At 45.7% G+C, this 15292-nt stretch overlaps 1 protein-coding gene across 13 annotated transcripts in view; it reads left to right on the forward strand.

The window, feature by feature from the left end:
- The window catches only part of LOC108155077 (protein lap4), a 69342-nt gene extending 57258 nt beyond the window's left edge, over positions 1-12084 (forward strand). For 7 of the 13 annotated variants that reach the window (XM_033389574.1, XM_017285680.2, XM_033389575.1 and 4 more), the window contains 4 exons: positions 5122-5619; positions 6206-6341; positions 6723-6908; positions 9300-12084. In XM_033389574.1, the coding sequence (XP_033245465.1) occupies positions 5122-5619; positions 6206-6341; positions 6723-6908; positions 9300-11018 (2539 nt within the window). In that variant the 3' untranslated portion in view covers positions 11019-12084. Of the gene's footprint in view, positions 1-1833; positions 3271-5121; positions 5620-6205; positions 6342-6722; positions 6909-9299 lie in introns of those variants that run through there. The other 6 variants (XR_004472004.1, XM_033389576.1, XM_033389581.1 and 3 more) reach the window with 6 other exon arrangements.
- The last annotated feature ends 3208 nt before the right edge of the window (positions 12085-15292 follow it).

Consider the following 15292-nt stretch of genomic DNA (forward strand, 5'->3'; position numbering starts at 1 on the left):
CCCAATCCTCCCACTTTCGAGCTATTCTTTTGATCTACGCCAGCATTTAGATCTAGCCTTGAACTAATCATTAAAATTTGGAATAAATATACCATGACTTCATAGCTCCGGACCTCACAAGAGTTATCTGCGCAATTTCCCAAAAGCCCAACGCCCAGAACCCTAGAACCCAGAACCCACTGGAATCTGGCTGTTTTTGTCGAAGAAAACCTTGAAATCAAATTTGCCAAAAGTTTTGGGTCTCGAACCAGTCTGGCCTTACAACTTTACATGCATAATATAATAAATTGAAATGTGTGTTATTATGTTGCGGCTGGGTGCCCCCTCCACCTCTCCGGCCTGCCCTGCCCTTGGAATCCATAACGAGGAAAAGAAGATAAACATGTTAATAACCTTGTAATAAATTTCTAGGCAAGAATTTCTACTAGTTCTCCCAGGGTCGGTCGGTCGGTCGGTCGGTCGGCCGGTCGGTTTCTTTTTTCCTGTTTTTATGCATAAATTTTGGCATAGCAGAATGTATGTAAAAAAAAACAAAACAAAAAAAAATAGAATAGAACAGAACAGAGCAAGACCAGAAGAATGTTTGTTGCGTATAAAAAAAGAAAAAAAACCCAGATATCAAATTAGCCGGCAATAGCAATGTTCTCCAAAAAACTATTTCTATTTATATTCAAATTAAACTCGTCTAAATCTATAAAAACGGTGAAACACAAAAGGCTCGCCAGATCCGTGTTTATGAATTTTTTCTTCTTTTTTGGCAACATTAGAGTTTGGCTTCCGTGACGACAAAGACGACGCGACGGCAGCGACGGCGGCAAAACGCAATCGAATTCTTAGCCGTGCATTAATCGTCTAATTTATTGTTTGATAATTTATGAACTATTATTAGTTGGTCGTCCGTCTCCCCTGTTCTGGTAGCCCAAGGCTTGGGCCTGGCCCGGCCAATGATCGGACTCGAAATCGAACTCGGACTCGGGGACTGGCATATAACTCCCTCGCTGTCGCTGTCGCTGTCGCTCTCGCTTTCAATTGGTTTTTCGGACTTTTTTTTTGGTCATTCGGTTTGGCGCAGCGGTTGACCCTGAATCTGAAAATCTTTTGGACGCGACAAGACAATTGGTGGTCAGTGGAGATGGCGACAGCAGCAGATTGGATGATGCTGCTTCTCTCTTCTTTTTTTGGTTTTTTTTTTTGTTATTGTATTTTACATTTATAAATGTATATGTTTGCGGCCGTTTGCTTCTTGGACTTTTGGACGTTTTTGTGATTTTATGCAGATGAAAATATTTATGTTTTGTTGATTGCGCATAAATTAATTTATATTTTATGGCGTTGGCGCTTCGTTCGTTCCACAAATGGACCGGCTCCGCATCCCCTCTGCTGCCGCTGCCGCTGCTGCTGCTGCTGCTCCGCATATGCAAATCGCAGAATGCTCTGTTGTTGTCTCTCTTTCACCGTGTCTCTGATATCAAAAGCATAATTTGACCTTAAGCTAAAAATGAGGGCGTTAATGATGTTTTTGTTTGCTTTTCTCAGTCTATTTTATTTAATTTTTATTTTATTTTTTGTCTATAGTATGCGTTTTTTGTTTCGCCCTTTTCGTTGGGCATAAATATTAATCAAAATCCCCTCCCACCACCCCCCGGCTCAACTGATACAGAACCAGACCAAAAATGAGTGGAAATTTGACTGTGTTTATTATTTTACAATTAGCGAGACTCTCTGCACCTGTTTTGATTGTACACCACACCAGAAAAAAAACTCACAAAAAAAAAAACAACAAACTCTCTTTCTCTCTCTCTCTGTTTCTGCTTTTCCCAATCACTTTTCCAGGAATCCACTTGAAGAAATTGAAGCAGTATTTAGATATTAAAACTAAAATAAGCTTTGACACAACACAAACCACAACCACACACACACACACCCACACCGAACACACAGTTGTGAGAATGTGACACGTTTATTAACAATAACTATAATTAAAAACTATAACTATAACTTAAACTCTAACCTTTATACATACATATGTATATGTATGTATGTATATTTATATGTATTTGTATATCTATATATTTATTTCGACACGAGACTTTTCAGACTATAAGTTACTACTGCTAAAGCAAGCCAGTAAACAGAAGCAACCTACAACTGAACCTACAATATACATAAAGTAATTTTTTATACTACTTTACTATACGAGACGGCAACTTTTTACGAGCGTAAACTTTATAGAGTGACAACTACTGCCACACAAACACCACGCCCCACCCGTACAGGCGTACAGCCGTACAGCCGTACACCCACCCACCCCTCACACTTGATAGGCATGGTGTTAATGCTGGCACACGTGTGTGTTACGTACCGCCCACTTGCCCGCCTTTTATTTTTGTGCATTTTATTAGCCTAATTATTTCTCTCTTTTTCCAAATTGGCCAACTTTTTCTCCTCCCCCCCAGAACTACGAGTACGAGTACAACTGCACTACAGTATGAGTATGAGTACGAGTACGAGTATGAGACCCTGTCCGGGCTGCCAGCACTTGAAATTTTTGAGTATACCACCTGCACACTCACACACCTTCAACGCTTTTAAAATGCACACACTCACATAGATACACTAACACTCTGATAGACAGATACACGAGTGCCTTGGCTGGCGTTTTGTTGCTTGCATAATTTATATGCATTTTGCATTTTAAAAATGTTTGTTATTAAAAGTAATGATTTTTCGAGCAGGACCACTAATAGGACACTCATTACTATTTGCCCTGCTTTTCGACCACGAATGTCCTTTTGTGAATGGCTTTTAATTGCCGCAGATACAAGATACAGACATGTGTTACGATCCCACAGATATAGAGTCGATTTATTGCCGAGTAATTTGCTGTGCGGGTCATTCAGGGCATTTGCTTTTACATATGTTATAGTGAGATTCCATTGTGAAACGATTAGTGCTTAAAGTTCCTGACTTAAAGTTAGTCCTAATAGTTATCCATAGTACATGTACTGCAAATGTTTTGTCCCTCTGAAAGTTAAGTTTTATCATTCACGATGAGTAGTAGTGTCGAGGCAGCGTTACATTTTTCGATATATTTTATAAATACAATATTTATACGTTAATGTGTGAACAATAAGAACAGCATAATTAAGCACTGCTAATCCATGTATTAATTATAATATATATATTACTTATTACGCCTATGGTTACGGCCAGCACCTGCATTATACTACATCACTGTCATTATACTATTTATCATCCCACATCAAAGTATTTGTACTTTTGTATTTATTTATCATCCATCTATTTGTGCCATACACATAAACATATTAATGTATTTCTGTTATTTTGCCACCAAACAAACAAAACAAAAAAAAAATCAAAAAAAAAAAGAGAGTACAATTTCATGAAACTAGAAAATAAAGGTGAATGAATCGAAAAAAGTTGTATTGCTTCTACTTAATACCGTTGCATAATTGTTTGAACTTTAACCAACTTTCGAGCACTCTCAGGTTGTGGTTTCTGCATCGTTTTTCACTTTCCACACCCACTTTACCCCCCCTCTAACCACCCATAACTACTTATCAATCTGTGCCGCGGACGTTTATTGGAAGTGTTTTTGATTATGGAACGAGCACTGGGCTGCGAACTGGGCTGGCCTCTCCATCATAATGAGACGGGGGGAATTCAGCAATTAGCAATTGAAAGCGGCCAACAATCCACCAGCTCAGAACAGTAGCACAAAACATTTTTTTTCCTGGGGGTGGAAAAGAAAGTTCCGTGGAAGGCCCATTGCATAAATCTGTCAATTGCAAAAGCTGAACGAGCGCTCAAATACTTTCACTGGGAGTTCTCTCTCGAGCCGCCAGGACTAGCACTGCGCGGACGATGGAGCCCCAGGACGGGCGACCATTGTATGTCGGTACGCGCTCGAGTGTCAGAGCAAAGTTCATTTAAAAGTCGAGGGGACAAATGAATGAATAAGAGGAGCGGAGCGCCAAGCAAATGCCAGGCTGAAGAAATGAGCAAGAAGAGAATCTGGAGAACATTATAAGTGCAATTCCCTGGGTCAAGATCTGCCCTACTCCTTCGTGTGGCAGTGGCAATGGCAGGGCACCCTCTCCGGACGCCTCTCAGGCGTGACATTTGTAGGTAGTGAGTGAAAATGCTCCAACGAAAAGTTTTCCCCACCAAGACGCCGGCGGCGCCCAAATTGAAAAACATAAATCACTCAAGCAGAAGTTGTTGCCACTAACGCCGTGTAGTTGTAGACGACGAAGCCGTACCCAAAGCTGAGGCTCTGTGCGGAATAATTTCGTATTAAAGTTAAATTGAAAGTGTGTAGCAATTTGTTTAAAACAAAAGCCAGTTGGGTGCAAGAAAAATAGGAAAGTCGGAGGAGAGAAGGTTCTGCTACCCATAGATAGGTCTCTCAGCAGCTTAGACAAAACAAAAAAATATACATGAGAAACCGTCTTGCGAATAGTTCTCAGACGATTTATTTAAAATTAAATTTTGCATACCATATACCGTATATATATCGTATATATATAGTGCGAGACGACGTTTGGCAAGTTTTACGACTCCACAGACATGCTGCTGGTGCTGGTGCTCCTGCTGCTCGAAGGAGGAGCCGGAGCCCCAACACGCTAATCTCCAGCTGCCATGTTATTGCACTTGTTGGGGAAAGTTTTTCAAAAAGTGATTTTGTCAGGGACTGGGACGACTACCGACAACTGGGCTGATGAGTTGGGCTGAGGAGGGTTTTTCGTGTAAAACTTTACAGTATGTTTCTTGGTTTTTAATTACAATGAATTCGACTTGTTATTCCAAAGTTTTCGAGCACTGGGAAACTCGGGGTAGCTCGGTAACTGGGTAACTGCGGAGGAAAGTCAGGGCACGTACGTGCGCGTCAGTACATGTGTGTGACTAAAGGAAAAGACTAAAATTAACGTCATTATGTCTGTAACAGCTCATATCACGTGCTAACCGCATTTCACCGCCACCACAAACCACACCCCTCCTTTTTGTCAAACAAGCTAATTTTTTGATTAAATGTGTGTTTTACTTTGCACAATTCGAACACCGAAAAAAAAAAAAAAAAAAATCTCAAAATTATGACAGAACCGCACAAAGTCTGGCGCCGACACTGCCGCACGCCCCCATCAAAGTCAGCAAAATCCCCAAGCAGAAGCAGAAGGAGAAGCCAAAAGCGAAGGCGGCTCCCATCAAACCTGCCACGGCAACTGATCCGCCCAAGCCCTCGCTGCTGCCGAAGCCAAAGGTCAAAGTTGTCATTCCGCCGGCACTGCAGCAGCGCCTCAAGCAGCAGCAGGAGCAACAGCACCAGCAACAGCAGCAATCCCAGCCAGAGGAGCCCACCATACCCGAGGACCATGAGGAGGAGCTGGCGGCGACATCTCCCACCAGCAGTCGGATACCCGTGCGCACCCTGAAGGCTGAACGCCGAGCCCTGGCAGCGGCCGCCCGGCAGGCGGGCCTCGGTGTCGACGAGTACGTAAGGCGGCTGGAGGAGGAGCGACTCCAGGGCGAGTCGCCATCATCGCCAACATCGCCAGCGGCCCCGACAACGCCCACAGGCAAGAGCCGGGCCATGATTAAGTAAGTTATATGCGTGCCGGTCAAAGAGTTGACGTGCGTGCACAGGTTGTGTACAGGTTGGAGCTGCCCTAGAAAGAAAGGTCACAGGTCAAGCATCTGCTGTCCGGTATACAGCTGTAGGCGTAGCTTATCCGAGGGTAATAGACAAAGACAATCCCTATTTGGGTTCGACCGCAGCCTACACACCACCACCCACAAGAAATGCACCCACCCACACAAACAAACGCACACACACACGCAGAGAAGAGGCAAATATGAATTCTCAATGTTTCCGTATATGTATCCTCCTAGTATAGTATATATATCCATTGATGGAACACCTTCCCCCATCTTTGTTTTTAGTTTTTGCGGTGACTGTTCAGGCCACACCCACACCCAATCTTCTTTCTACTCTTTTACACTCTTACTATATATATATATATCTCTGTCTCTGTGTAAATACAATAGTCTCTCTGTACAATAGTCACATTTTGTAATTATTTTTGCTTCAGCTGGAGTTTAGATTCTGTCTGTCGGCCGTATTGAGTAGTCATTTCCCCCGAAAATCAAAGACATATCTAATGGATTTCACTTTTATTCAATGTAGCTCTGAGAAGCGTGCCTCCTGGAGGGCAGCCCGTCTCCGGTCCCTCGAACAGGGCGCCGTCGAGGCCCAGGATGTCATCAAGAATATGCGCAAGGTGACCGATGATCTGATCACGCACGAGTCGAGGGCCAGCGAGGTAAGTCGCATCTCCAGGGCCCTACTGATCTTGAGCACTAACCGAACCCATAGCGAAAAACCCCCCCCAAAAACAAAAACCAAAGCCACATATCCATTAACATGCGCGCGAATCGCCCGAGGAATGGCCCGATCCTGCCCGAGAACATAACCCAGAAAAGCGCTGCATATGGTCTGCTTTACTAACTGCAAGACAATAACCCCAACTAAACCCCCAGCCTACCTCTCGACTGTGACTAATGATGAGAGGGATAAAGAAGGAATGAAGTGCTCGCTCGCTCGAATTATATTTCAATCAAAATTCTATCTTTATCTTTCTCTCACCCAAACCCCCTCCATCTTTATCTCTCTCCCTCTTTATGGCTGTTTATCCACTAATCAGGCTCAGCCGAAAATAGTATTTCCAAAAATTGCCATAAAATCAAGCGACGGTCCAGTAATTGTACGCGAACGCGAGAAAATACTCGACGAGAAAATCGTGCGCCGCACTGAGGAGGTTGCCTGCCCCATAACGGGGCGACCTCAACTGCGGACCGTCGAGTACATTGAGAAAATCATCGAAACGGAGGTTAGCTACATACAAAATCAAAATTAAATCCAATCCAGTTATCCGTACTGTACATATATCAATTGGCACCAATCTTGAGTTTCGTTAGAGCAATGCTAAAGCGTTTAAGATACTCTATTTTTTTTCCAAGTATACCCGGTTTTTTGTTGCCGCCTCTTGTTTGTGCGTCTTTCATCTGCGAGTAGATTGTATCGTACAGTAGTTATCAAGTTGCACACTCCTAAACATTTAATGCACCCCCACGAACCACTTGAATGGATCCAGCAGCACTCGTCTCTCATTGTACAAAGCAAACATCTCACGAGTCCGTCCCCACCACGTCCCCGTTCCTGCAAATCCCGTCTCCCTCACAGTCTTAATTATTTTATAGAGCTCATCATTTTTATGGTCTGTCGAGGTCGTGGCCTGTTCCTGTCAGCCTTTTGTCTGTTTGTGCATATTCTCTCAGGAAAACTCTCCTCCGCTTTTTAGTATCTCCGGCTCGAATTTTGTTGAGTAAAAACAAATTTTTACATCCGCGAAGCACTCTCGGCTGCTATGGGGATTCTGTTGACATTTCTCCGGCTTACGCGACCAGGTGGTCGCAAGCATCAGCCCTCCCACGACCATCCACCATGCACCATCCTCGGCTGAAGTGCAGCGCATAAAAGGACAATAAGCCACTTTTGTTAGCCACCTACGCGAAAAGGTTTTCAGAGTCGAGAGCCAGCGCAGAGTCAGTGCACGCGCGCGGGGCCTGAAATCATTTCCAGTTATTGTTGATGTTTGAGAGTCGCGGTTTTACCATACAACTTCAGGGTCTCGAACCCTCAAAGAGTTTCATTGTCTGTTTTAGGGTTTGTTGTTGTCACGTGTCTATAGAGCGACTGCGCGACAATAACAAACAGCCCGACGTCGATGACGGCGAAGTCGACCGTCAGACCGTCATTTGGGAGCCTGGGCTTCGACTTGATTCTGGATACCATTTTTGGTATGCAAACGCATTATAATGACGCGCAGCGTTTTATGGCCAGCTCCATTAAAATTAAAGCAAAAGTTTTTTGTTTTGCGGCAGCCACGTTTTAATGACTTTCAAAATAAATAAATTCAAAACAGCAGTGGCCCGAGGGCCGAAGCTCTTAATACCCTAGCAGAACCATTTCTTCTTATATTTGCTATAGAAAATAGTCGCCCGAAATCGAGATCGAACAACTTTACAGATTTCCCAATCGTTTGATTGAAGGATAATAAAAAACAACTTTACTTTATAGTTCAAAGATGCTTTCCCCAATGCTTGCATATACCCCCTTCTAGGGTATCCGAAAAGAATGCAAATAAAAACGAAAAAAAAAAAAATAAAAACAAACACGCAAAGAATTTTATGCGCTATTGTTATATTTTGGGGGCACGTGTTTCGGTTCGGAAACGGTTCTGATTTGCTTTTCAATTTGCCAACGGAAGGAAGGGCCATCAGAGCCGAAAGCCCAACCCCATCATCCACTAGAAAGAATGTCAGCCAAAGGCCCTGGAGCTGCAGCTGAAAGAGGGGCTGAAGCTGAAGCCCAAGCTGGTTGTGGTTTCATTCCGGGTAATTCGAGTGCAAAAAACTTTGCTGTAGGCAGACTGCTGGAGAGAAACTTTTGCCTTTGCCTTGCCTTGAGAGCTAGCCTCCTGGCCAGAGGCTGACCCCGTTGCACAAAATGCACCGCACCGCAGGCGGCCTGCAGAAGCCATCCAGCCTCTGTTCTCCGATTGCACAGTGCACAGTGCACAGTGCCTGTCAGCGGCAGCAGAGGAGCGGCAGGACTTAGTTTCATCTTATCTTCCTATTCAGGACTCTTTCACTTTGACAAGTAGAAAATGCAGGCAATTTTCCCCAGAAGCAGTCGTTTGTCAATTTGCCTCATATCACGTACCCGACATGGCTGCCATCGTGCGTGCCTACCTTACATTTACCTAGACGCCTCTCTCGACGGCCAGACAGCTAGTCATCTTCTAGCCCTGATCAGATCAGATTAGTTCTAGACAACTGAACCAAAAAACTTTTGCACATATTGCCCTGCCCTGCCCAGCCTGTCCTTCTCCTTCCACAACAACTAATGACTTACACCTTTACACCTCTGTAAGCATATATAACTTAAATTTCACTGTACTAATTCACCTTTTGTTGGGCTGTGGCTTACACACACTCTATGCACTATTCACAAGATTTTCATTTTCTACCACGCTGTGTAAATTAGCTTAATTTGAGTTCGAGCGCCTTAAAGCGCCTGTTTCCCATAAACTCCATGTAGATTGAGTTGCTTCTGGTTGTGGACACCTGCCTGTTGCTTTCTGTCGTTGCTTTCGTTAGAAGTTAGTGTGCCGGCCAAAACCAAATGCACAACGTATCCGCATCTCCCATGTACTTAGGTGGAGACCTGCAAGGAGCGTATCATTTCACTGGAGCTGCAGGTGCCCGAGTCGGAGGATGGCACTTTGGACGACACACAGCCGCCATTCGAACTGGAGGAGGAGGAAGATGATTTCGAAGATGCTGCAGAAGATGACGACGATGACGACGATGACGACGACGAGGATGAAGAAGAAGAGGAGGAGGAAGAAGAAGAGGAAGATACCGCCTCTATTGTTACCGTCCAGGGCAATAATGAGAAACTGTTTTTGCGACACGATTCGGATGCCTACGGACCGTCCTCCATCGAGAGCGTCACATCCGGCAAGATGCGCATCAAGCCCACGCCGCTGTCCCTCCACCAGACACTGGCCAAGGAGACGACCATCGTGGAGGTACTAAATCCCGTCATCGGGGGCGATGGCACTGCCCGCACCATCCACGTGAGCGGGGTGCCGTTTGACGATGACGAATTCGAGCAGGGGGCCGTGTCCGTGCTGCGTAGCGAAACATTTGTATTGCCCCAGAGCGGCGGAGGCGTTGTGGGCGGCAGGTCTGAGCTGTCATTAAATGCAAAAATGAAAACTGTGCTCGAGGAGCTGCTGGAGAACGAGCGCGTCAAATTGAATTTACAGAAGAGCCTCGAGGAGCACAGCGACAACGACAACGATGAGGATGGGGAGGATGCTTTTGGCGATGCGAGGGACGACGACGAGAGGAGCGCCTACGGTGATGCCATGGACGATGTTGTTGACTTTGGTGCTGCCCCGGTCACAACCCGTGGAACTAATGACCAGGATGATGCCGCGAACGGCAATCAGCAGCTGCTCGAGGAGCTGATAAAGGACAGCAACCGCAACACAATCATTGCTAAATTGGCAGGCCAATTGTCCGACGATGATGACGAGGAGGATGACGACGAGGAGGACGAAAGCAGCGACTCATCAGACGAGGATAGCGACGACTCTGACGAGGAGGACAATGCCGAAGAGCAGCTGAATGTTACCTATGTGCAGGGCGCCCAGGTAATCGAGAATCTCAATACGCTGGCCACCGGCGGCAAGCTCCAAAAGTCGCAAACCTACACCACCATGAAGCAGGCCGAGGAGGAGCACCCCCAAGCCGCACCCGAACCCGAAACTGAAGCTATCGCTGAGGCTGATCGGACTCCAGCAGAATCCCAGTGCGGCGCCGACACTCTGGCCCAGCTGCAGGCCGAACAGCGTGCCCTGGCCGAGATCTCAAAGCAGCTGCGCAAGTCTGTCGAGGATTTGCTCAGTGCCGATGGTGGCACTGTGGTGGAGACACAGCGCACCTACACCCTGCCCGCTGCCAGCGACAGTGCGGCGGTGGTAACCGTCACGGAGGTGGTGAGGAAAGAGAAGAAAAAGGTATCCTCGGAGTCGGGAGAGGCTCTGTTCAACCGTCTGCTGAGTGCCGGCGAGGCGGAGCGCCAGATCTTCGACCAGCAGCAGGGCGAGACCATCACGACAACCACCACGACCACAGAGGCTGTAACTAGCGCCGGACAGGGAGCGACATCAGCTGCGGCGGCGGCGGCAGCGGCAGCGTCAGCTGGCGAGCCAAGTACCAGTGTGGTGACCACCACGAGGACCGTATCCAATATTGTTACCAGCGGCATTCCACGACCGGAGAGCATTACCAAGCAGCAGAGCAATCGCGGTGGCAATGGCAGCAATAACCGCAACAAGAACAAGCGCAAGGGAAAGAAGAAATAGGAAAAAGAATAAAAAGAAGGAAGGAGGAGATGAGATTGCGTATACGCCATGTGGTTCGTATGTGATTTCCCACTTCAAGCGCACACACAGACACTGTCCATTATTTTCCCACTAATTGTATACATATGTAAATATATGTATGTATGTACAGTACGATGTACGCATATGTATTGATAATTTTAATTAATTGTGCAAATAACGTGTCCCCTGCCTTTAAAAAAACTCATTTGTTACTAATCATGAAGCAAAATATTTTCATTGCAAATTAAAAACAAAAAAAGATGAAAATTGCCCAGAGTACAACATTAATCGTAAATTTTAATGTTGTGCAGCAACCACAAAAAGACACCACATCAGCCCCGATCCGAAGCCCTCATAAAAGATATGTATTAATACAACCAGAAACAAAAATCTTATTTAATTGAATTAAATAATTTCATTTTGTTTGCATTTAACTATCATTTGCATATTGCATACGTATGTACACTAGTTTGTCCCTGCATCATACTGCATTTTCCGAATGGGCTTCGTTTTTTTTTTTAATTTCTGCCAATTTAATTTGCATTTTATGTTTTAGCACAAGAAATAATACGAGTCGCTGCAGCGGTCTGAAGTATTCACTATGACATGATCTGATCCTTCTGTCAGCATTCCGATTGCCCGCATTTTCCGGGGCATACTCCTCTTAGTTGTATCCATAAGCAAAACGATTCGAGACGAAGCGAAAACAGACACAAATCAAATATCGTAATCGTACTATTAATCGTAAATAATAGTGAATAGCAATCTGTAAGTGCATCGTCCAGTTGTAATCCCTAGCAAGTAAACAATGCACAATGCATAAGCACAACTACGAGTATGAACTGTCGACATCCTAAAGCGATTTCAGTTTCAACTTTTATATAAATGTAAATGTAAAAATCTTTACAAGCAATTTTATGTAATACCTACCTATGATATTTAGTGTGTAAACTCAACTTTTTATTGAAACGAAACTAAGAGAAAAGCGAAAAACGAAACACGAATGATAATAAACCAATTGTATGCATTTTTATTTAAAGCCAAACAAGTCTTTTCAATCTTTAATTTGTGCTGTACTTAATGGGGATTGGCTCTAGACCGTGGGCGTGAGCCTTCACTGGATATTGGTTTTCAACGAGGATTGCTTCTGTCATGTTGCTGTAGCAGTCGCTGTTGCCATTGCCGTGGGCGTGTAATTATGTCAAATGGATTTGCCCGAAAATATTTTCCAGCAGAGAGGAGCAGAGTCCTGGCAGTGGCAGCACCAGTTGAGAGGCTTAAAATTCAACAAAAAATGGCATTGAAAATGGTCCCGAGCACAGGCATCTCTATAAATAGATGCCTATATTCGTACATTTTTATTTAGCAAACTGTCGCGATGTAAGTGATTTATGTAACAGGTATACCGCCCGCACCCACATCGCAACAAATTGACATCTCGCATGGCGCACTTCCTTTAAAAGGAATATATTAAATATTGTTAAAGCTGAACAATAAGGAAACTTATTCGACAGCGCGTATCTATGAGATACATGTGAAGCATGCGTATCTGTTTGGCTGGGATATCAGCCTCCAACGGTGGCTGTCGTGGGAGTGAATGGCAAAGCGGAAGGCGCTGCCACTTTAGAGAACGGCAATGGGGATGGGAGCGAGAGTTCTACAACTAGAACGCACAGCAGAATGTCTTCCGACATCGTCTGTTCAGGTAGTCAAATAGATAGACAGCTGCCAGGAGCGTACGAGGTCCGAGGGCGTGGCATGGTACGGGGCGGATTGCTAATGTGAAAATCGTTAGAATTCGTTCAGGGCTCATGCTCAATGTTCACATCATACGGGCATGAGTACGGAACGCGTATCTGCGTGTGTGCCTAGAAGAAGTTTGAAGCGGAAAGAAAAGGAAACGTGTAGAGTCCTCGGGCCATGGCCAGGGGACGGGAACAGACTCACGTTTCCTACTTTGTGCACGGTGCATAATACGATTTGGAGTGCGCAACGTACTCGTCTGAGAGAGAGATAGAGACTTACACTGGGGTGCACTTGCGTCATCATATTAAGTATTCCATGCCCACCAATTGAATTAAGCTCTGTTGAACGCTGAGGAAAGCAGTCTTCTGACGTAGATGTTGCACTGTTGCCTGATGCCTGCTGCATGTTGCATGTTGCATGTGCCAAGTGCAATGCTCCTGTGCCTGGCAGGTTCAGGCTCTCTGTCGCTGCGCTGAGTAAGACAAATGAATGTGTGTGAGTCTCCCCGTGCCCTTGACCGCCCTGTTCCGGAGCGCCCCGCGACGCGAGGCCCGTGCCTCTTGATGCAGTTGCATTTGCATTTGGGGAGCCCTTCACATGCAGAAGCTGCTCCAGTGCTGCGGGCATTTCGGCAATGACGCTAATGCAACCTCCGCAGCGGTGCAGCACCACCACCAACATCTAACCCATGCTCGACGCATTAATCAAAATCTCATTTTGGGTGGGTGGCACCCACACATATACACAGAGGGACAGACCGGGCAGGACACAGACGCATTGCCCATTACATACACTCGGAAAAGACGAGGTCCATTTCAATCAATGCATTCAGTGCGAAATATCATTTATGTGGAATGTATTTATCACTTATTTTCTCTCAGTGCTATTGTTGCAGTCTCTGAGAGCACGGTCGCAGGGTAGAGGTGGTAAAAACAAAAACAGTTTGTCATATTTTAATACACTCCAGTGGTCTGACAATGCAACTGATGGCTGGCTGCCCTGTCAGGATGCGGGGTCCCTCCTGGAGTGTTCTGGTGGAAAGTGGTGCAAGGGCGAGTACAAGCATCGCTGTCGTGGCCAAAAATCCAGCCAATTGTCGTCCCCTGTCACATTTAATAGGATTATGCTTGGTTAAACACAAATATCCTTGGACACGCATACGCATACACAGACATTCCGGCACCATGCACCATGCACCAGCAGCAGGGCACACACATTCTGGTCGAGTGGGTGCCACACATAAATTTACAGCATTTGCTGCTAAGAATTTTTCGCATTACACACATAAATCCTGGAAGGATGTTTCTTGCTGCTACTGCTAGTCGTCGAACCTTTTGAAAAATGTCCACTGTTTGTTTGTGTAGCACAAAGACACACACACACACCCATGAAGACAGGCATAGGAGCCACCACATATGACCAGGTAGAGGTAGAGGTAGAAATAGAAGAGTCTGTGGCGGTGGTCCTTGGACGCGTGCTCGTCGTGCTATTTGCTGCCGCCCGTTGCTGAGTTATCTGGCAAATAATGGAACGTGCTGTGCAGATGATGCGTTTTCATAAATTTTAAATAAGCACAGCAGCTGGCTGGCTGGCTGGTGGCACCAAGTGGGTCGTCGGCGGCGTAGCTGGGACCAGGGACCTGGGACCAGGAGCAGTCCCAAGACAGAGGAGGACACGGAATTGTGACTCTGCATAATATTCCGTTTTATTCGAAAGTTTAGTTGCGCTTACATTGAGCGCAGCTCCATTGCGCTTAACGGGCTGATTCATTTATCAAGCACTTTATCAGGGCCAGAAGGAGTCCAGTCTGACAATGAAATATCCATGGAAAACAATAATCCAATTCGATGAACTTTCGGTCTCACGAAGAACGAATAAGCGTATCGTATCCTGCCATGAACACTGGGCCATTGGGGCAGAGCCGATGGCATAAAAATGCACGACTAGCATTGCAATTTTTATGCTGCCACAGCCACAGTTACGGCCACAGCCCCTCTCTCAGTCAGATTTCTATTGTGTGTTAGGCTGCTCCTTCAGCCTGTTGCTGCTCGGCCCGATTCTGGCTGGTGGCACAAACTGCGCAGGCGCTGGAAGTCAGCGCAAACTGTTGCAGTTGGCCTTTCCCCTCCAAAGGACATTTTATCCGTGGCTTTATCCAAACACACGCCGGGCTGTAATAGTTGTTTGCGTGGGGCAGGTCCCCAAAGGGACTTCGTCCTCGTCCTCGTCGTCGTTGTTGGCCTCATCGTGTCCGTTGTTTCCGTTGCCTGGAAGTTTGCTTTTTGTTCTTTCACTGCCTGGAAAGCGGCGCGTTTACTTTTTTTTTTTTTCATTTAGTGCCTGGTGCCTCCCCAACGACAAAGCCAACCCCATATCCCCACACCAATCCAATTTTTTCTGAGCTGCCTGTCTTGGCTTGGCGCTGTTCCTCTTTTTCGCACCACTGCGGCAACTGCTGCTTTGCAATTGCAATTTTCAAGGATATGCTTGAAACAGATTTATATGGA

Source organism: Drosophila miranda, chromosome 2 (genome assembly GCF_003369915.1).
Source record: "Drosophila miranda strain MSH22 chromosome 2, D.miranda_PacBio2.1, whole genome shotgun sequence".
Taxonomy (NCBI): Eukaryota; Metazoa; Arthropoda; class Insecta; order Diptera; family Drosophilidae; genus Drosophila; species Drosophila miranda.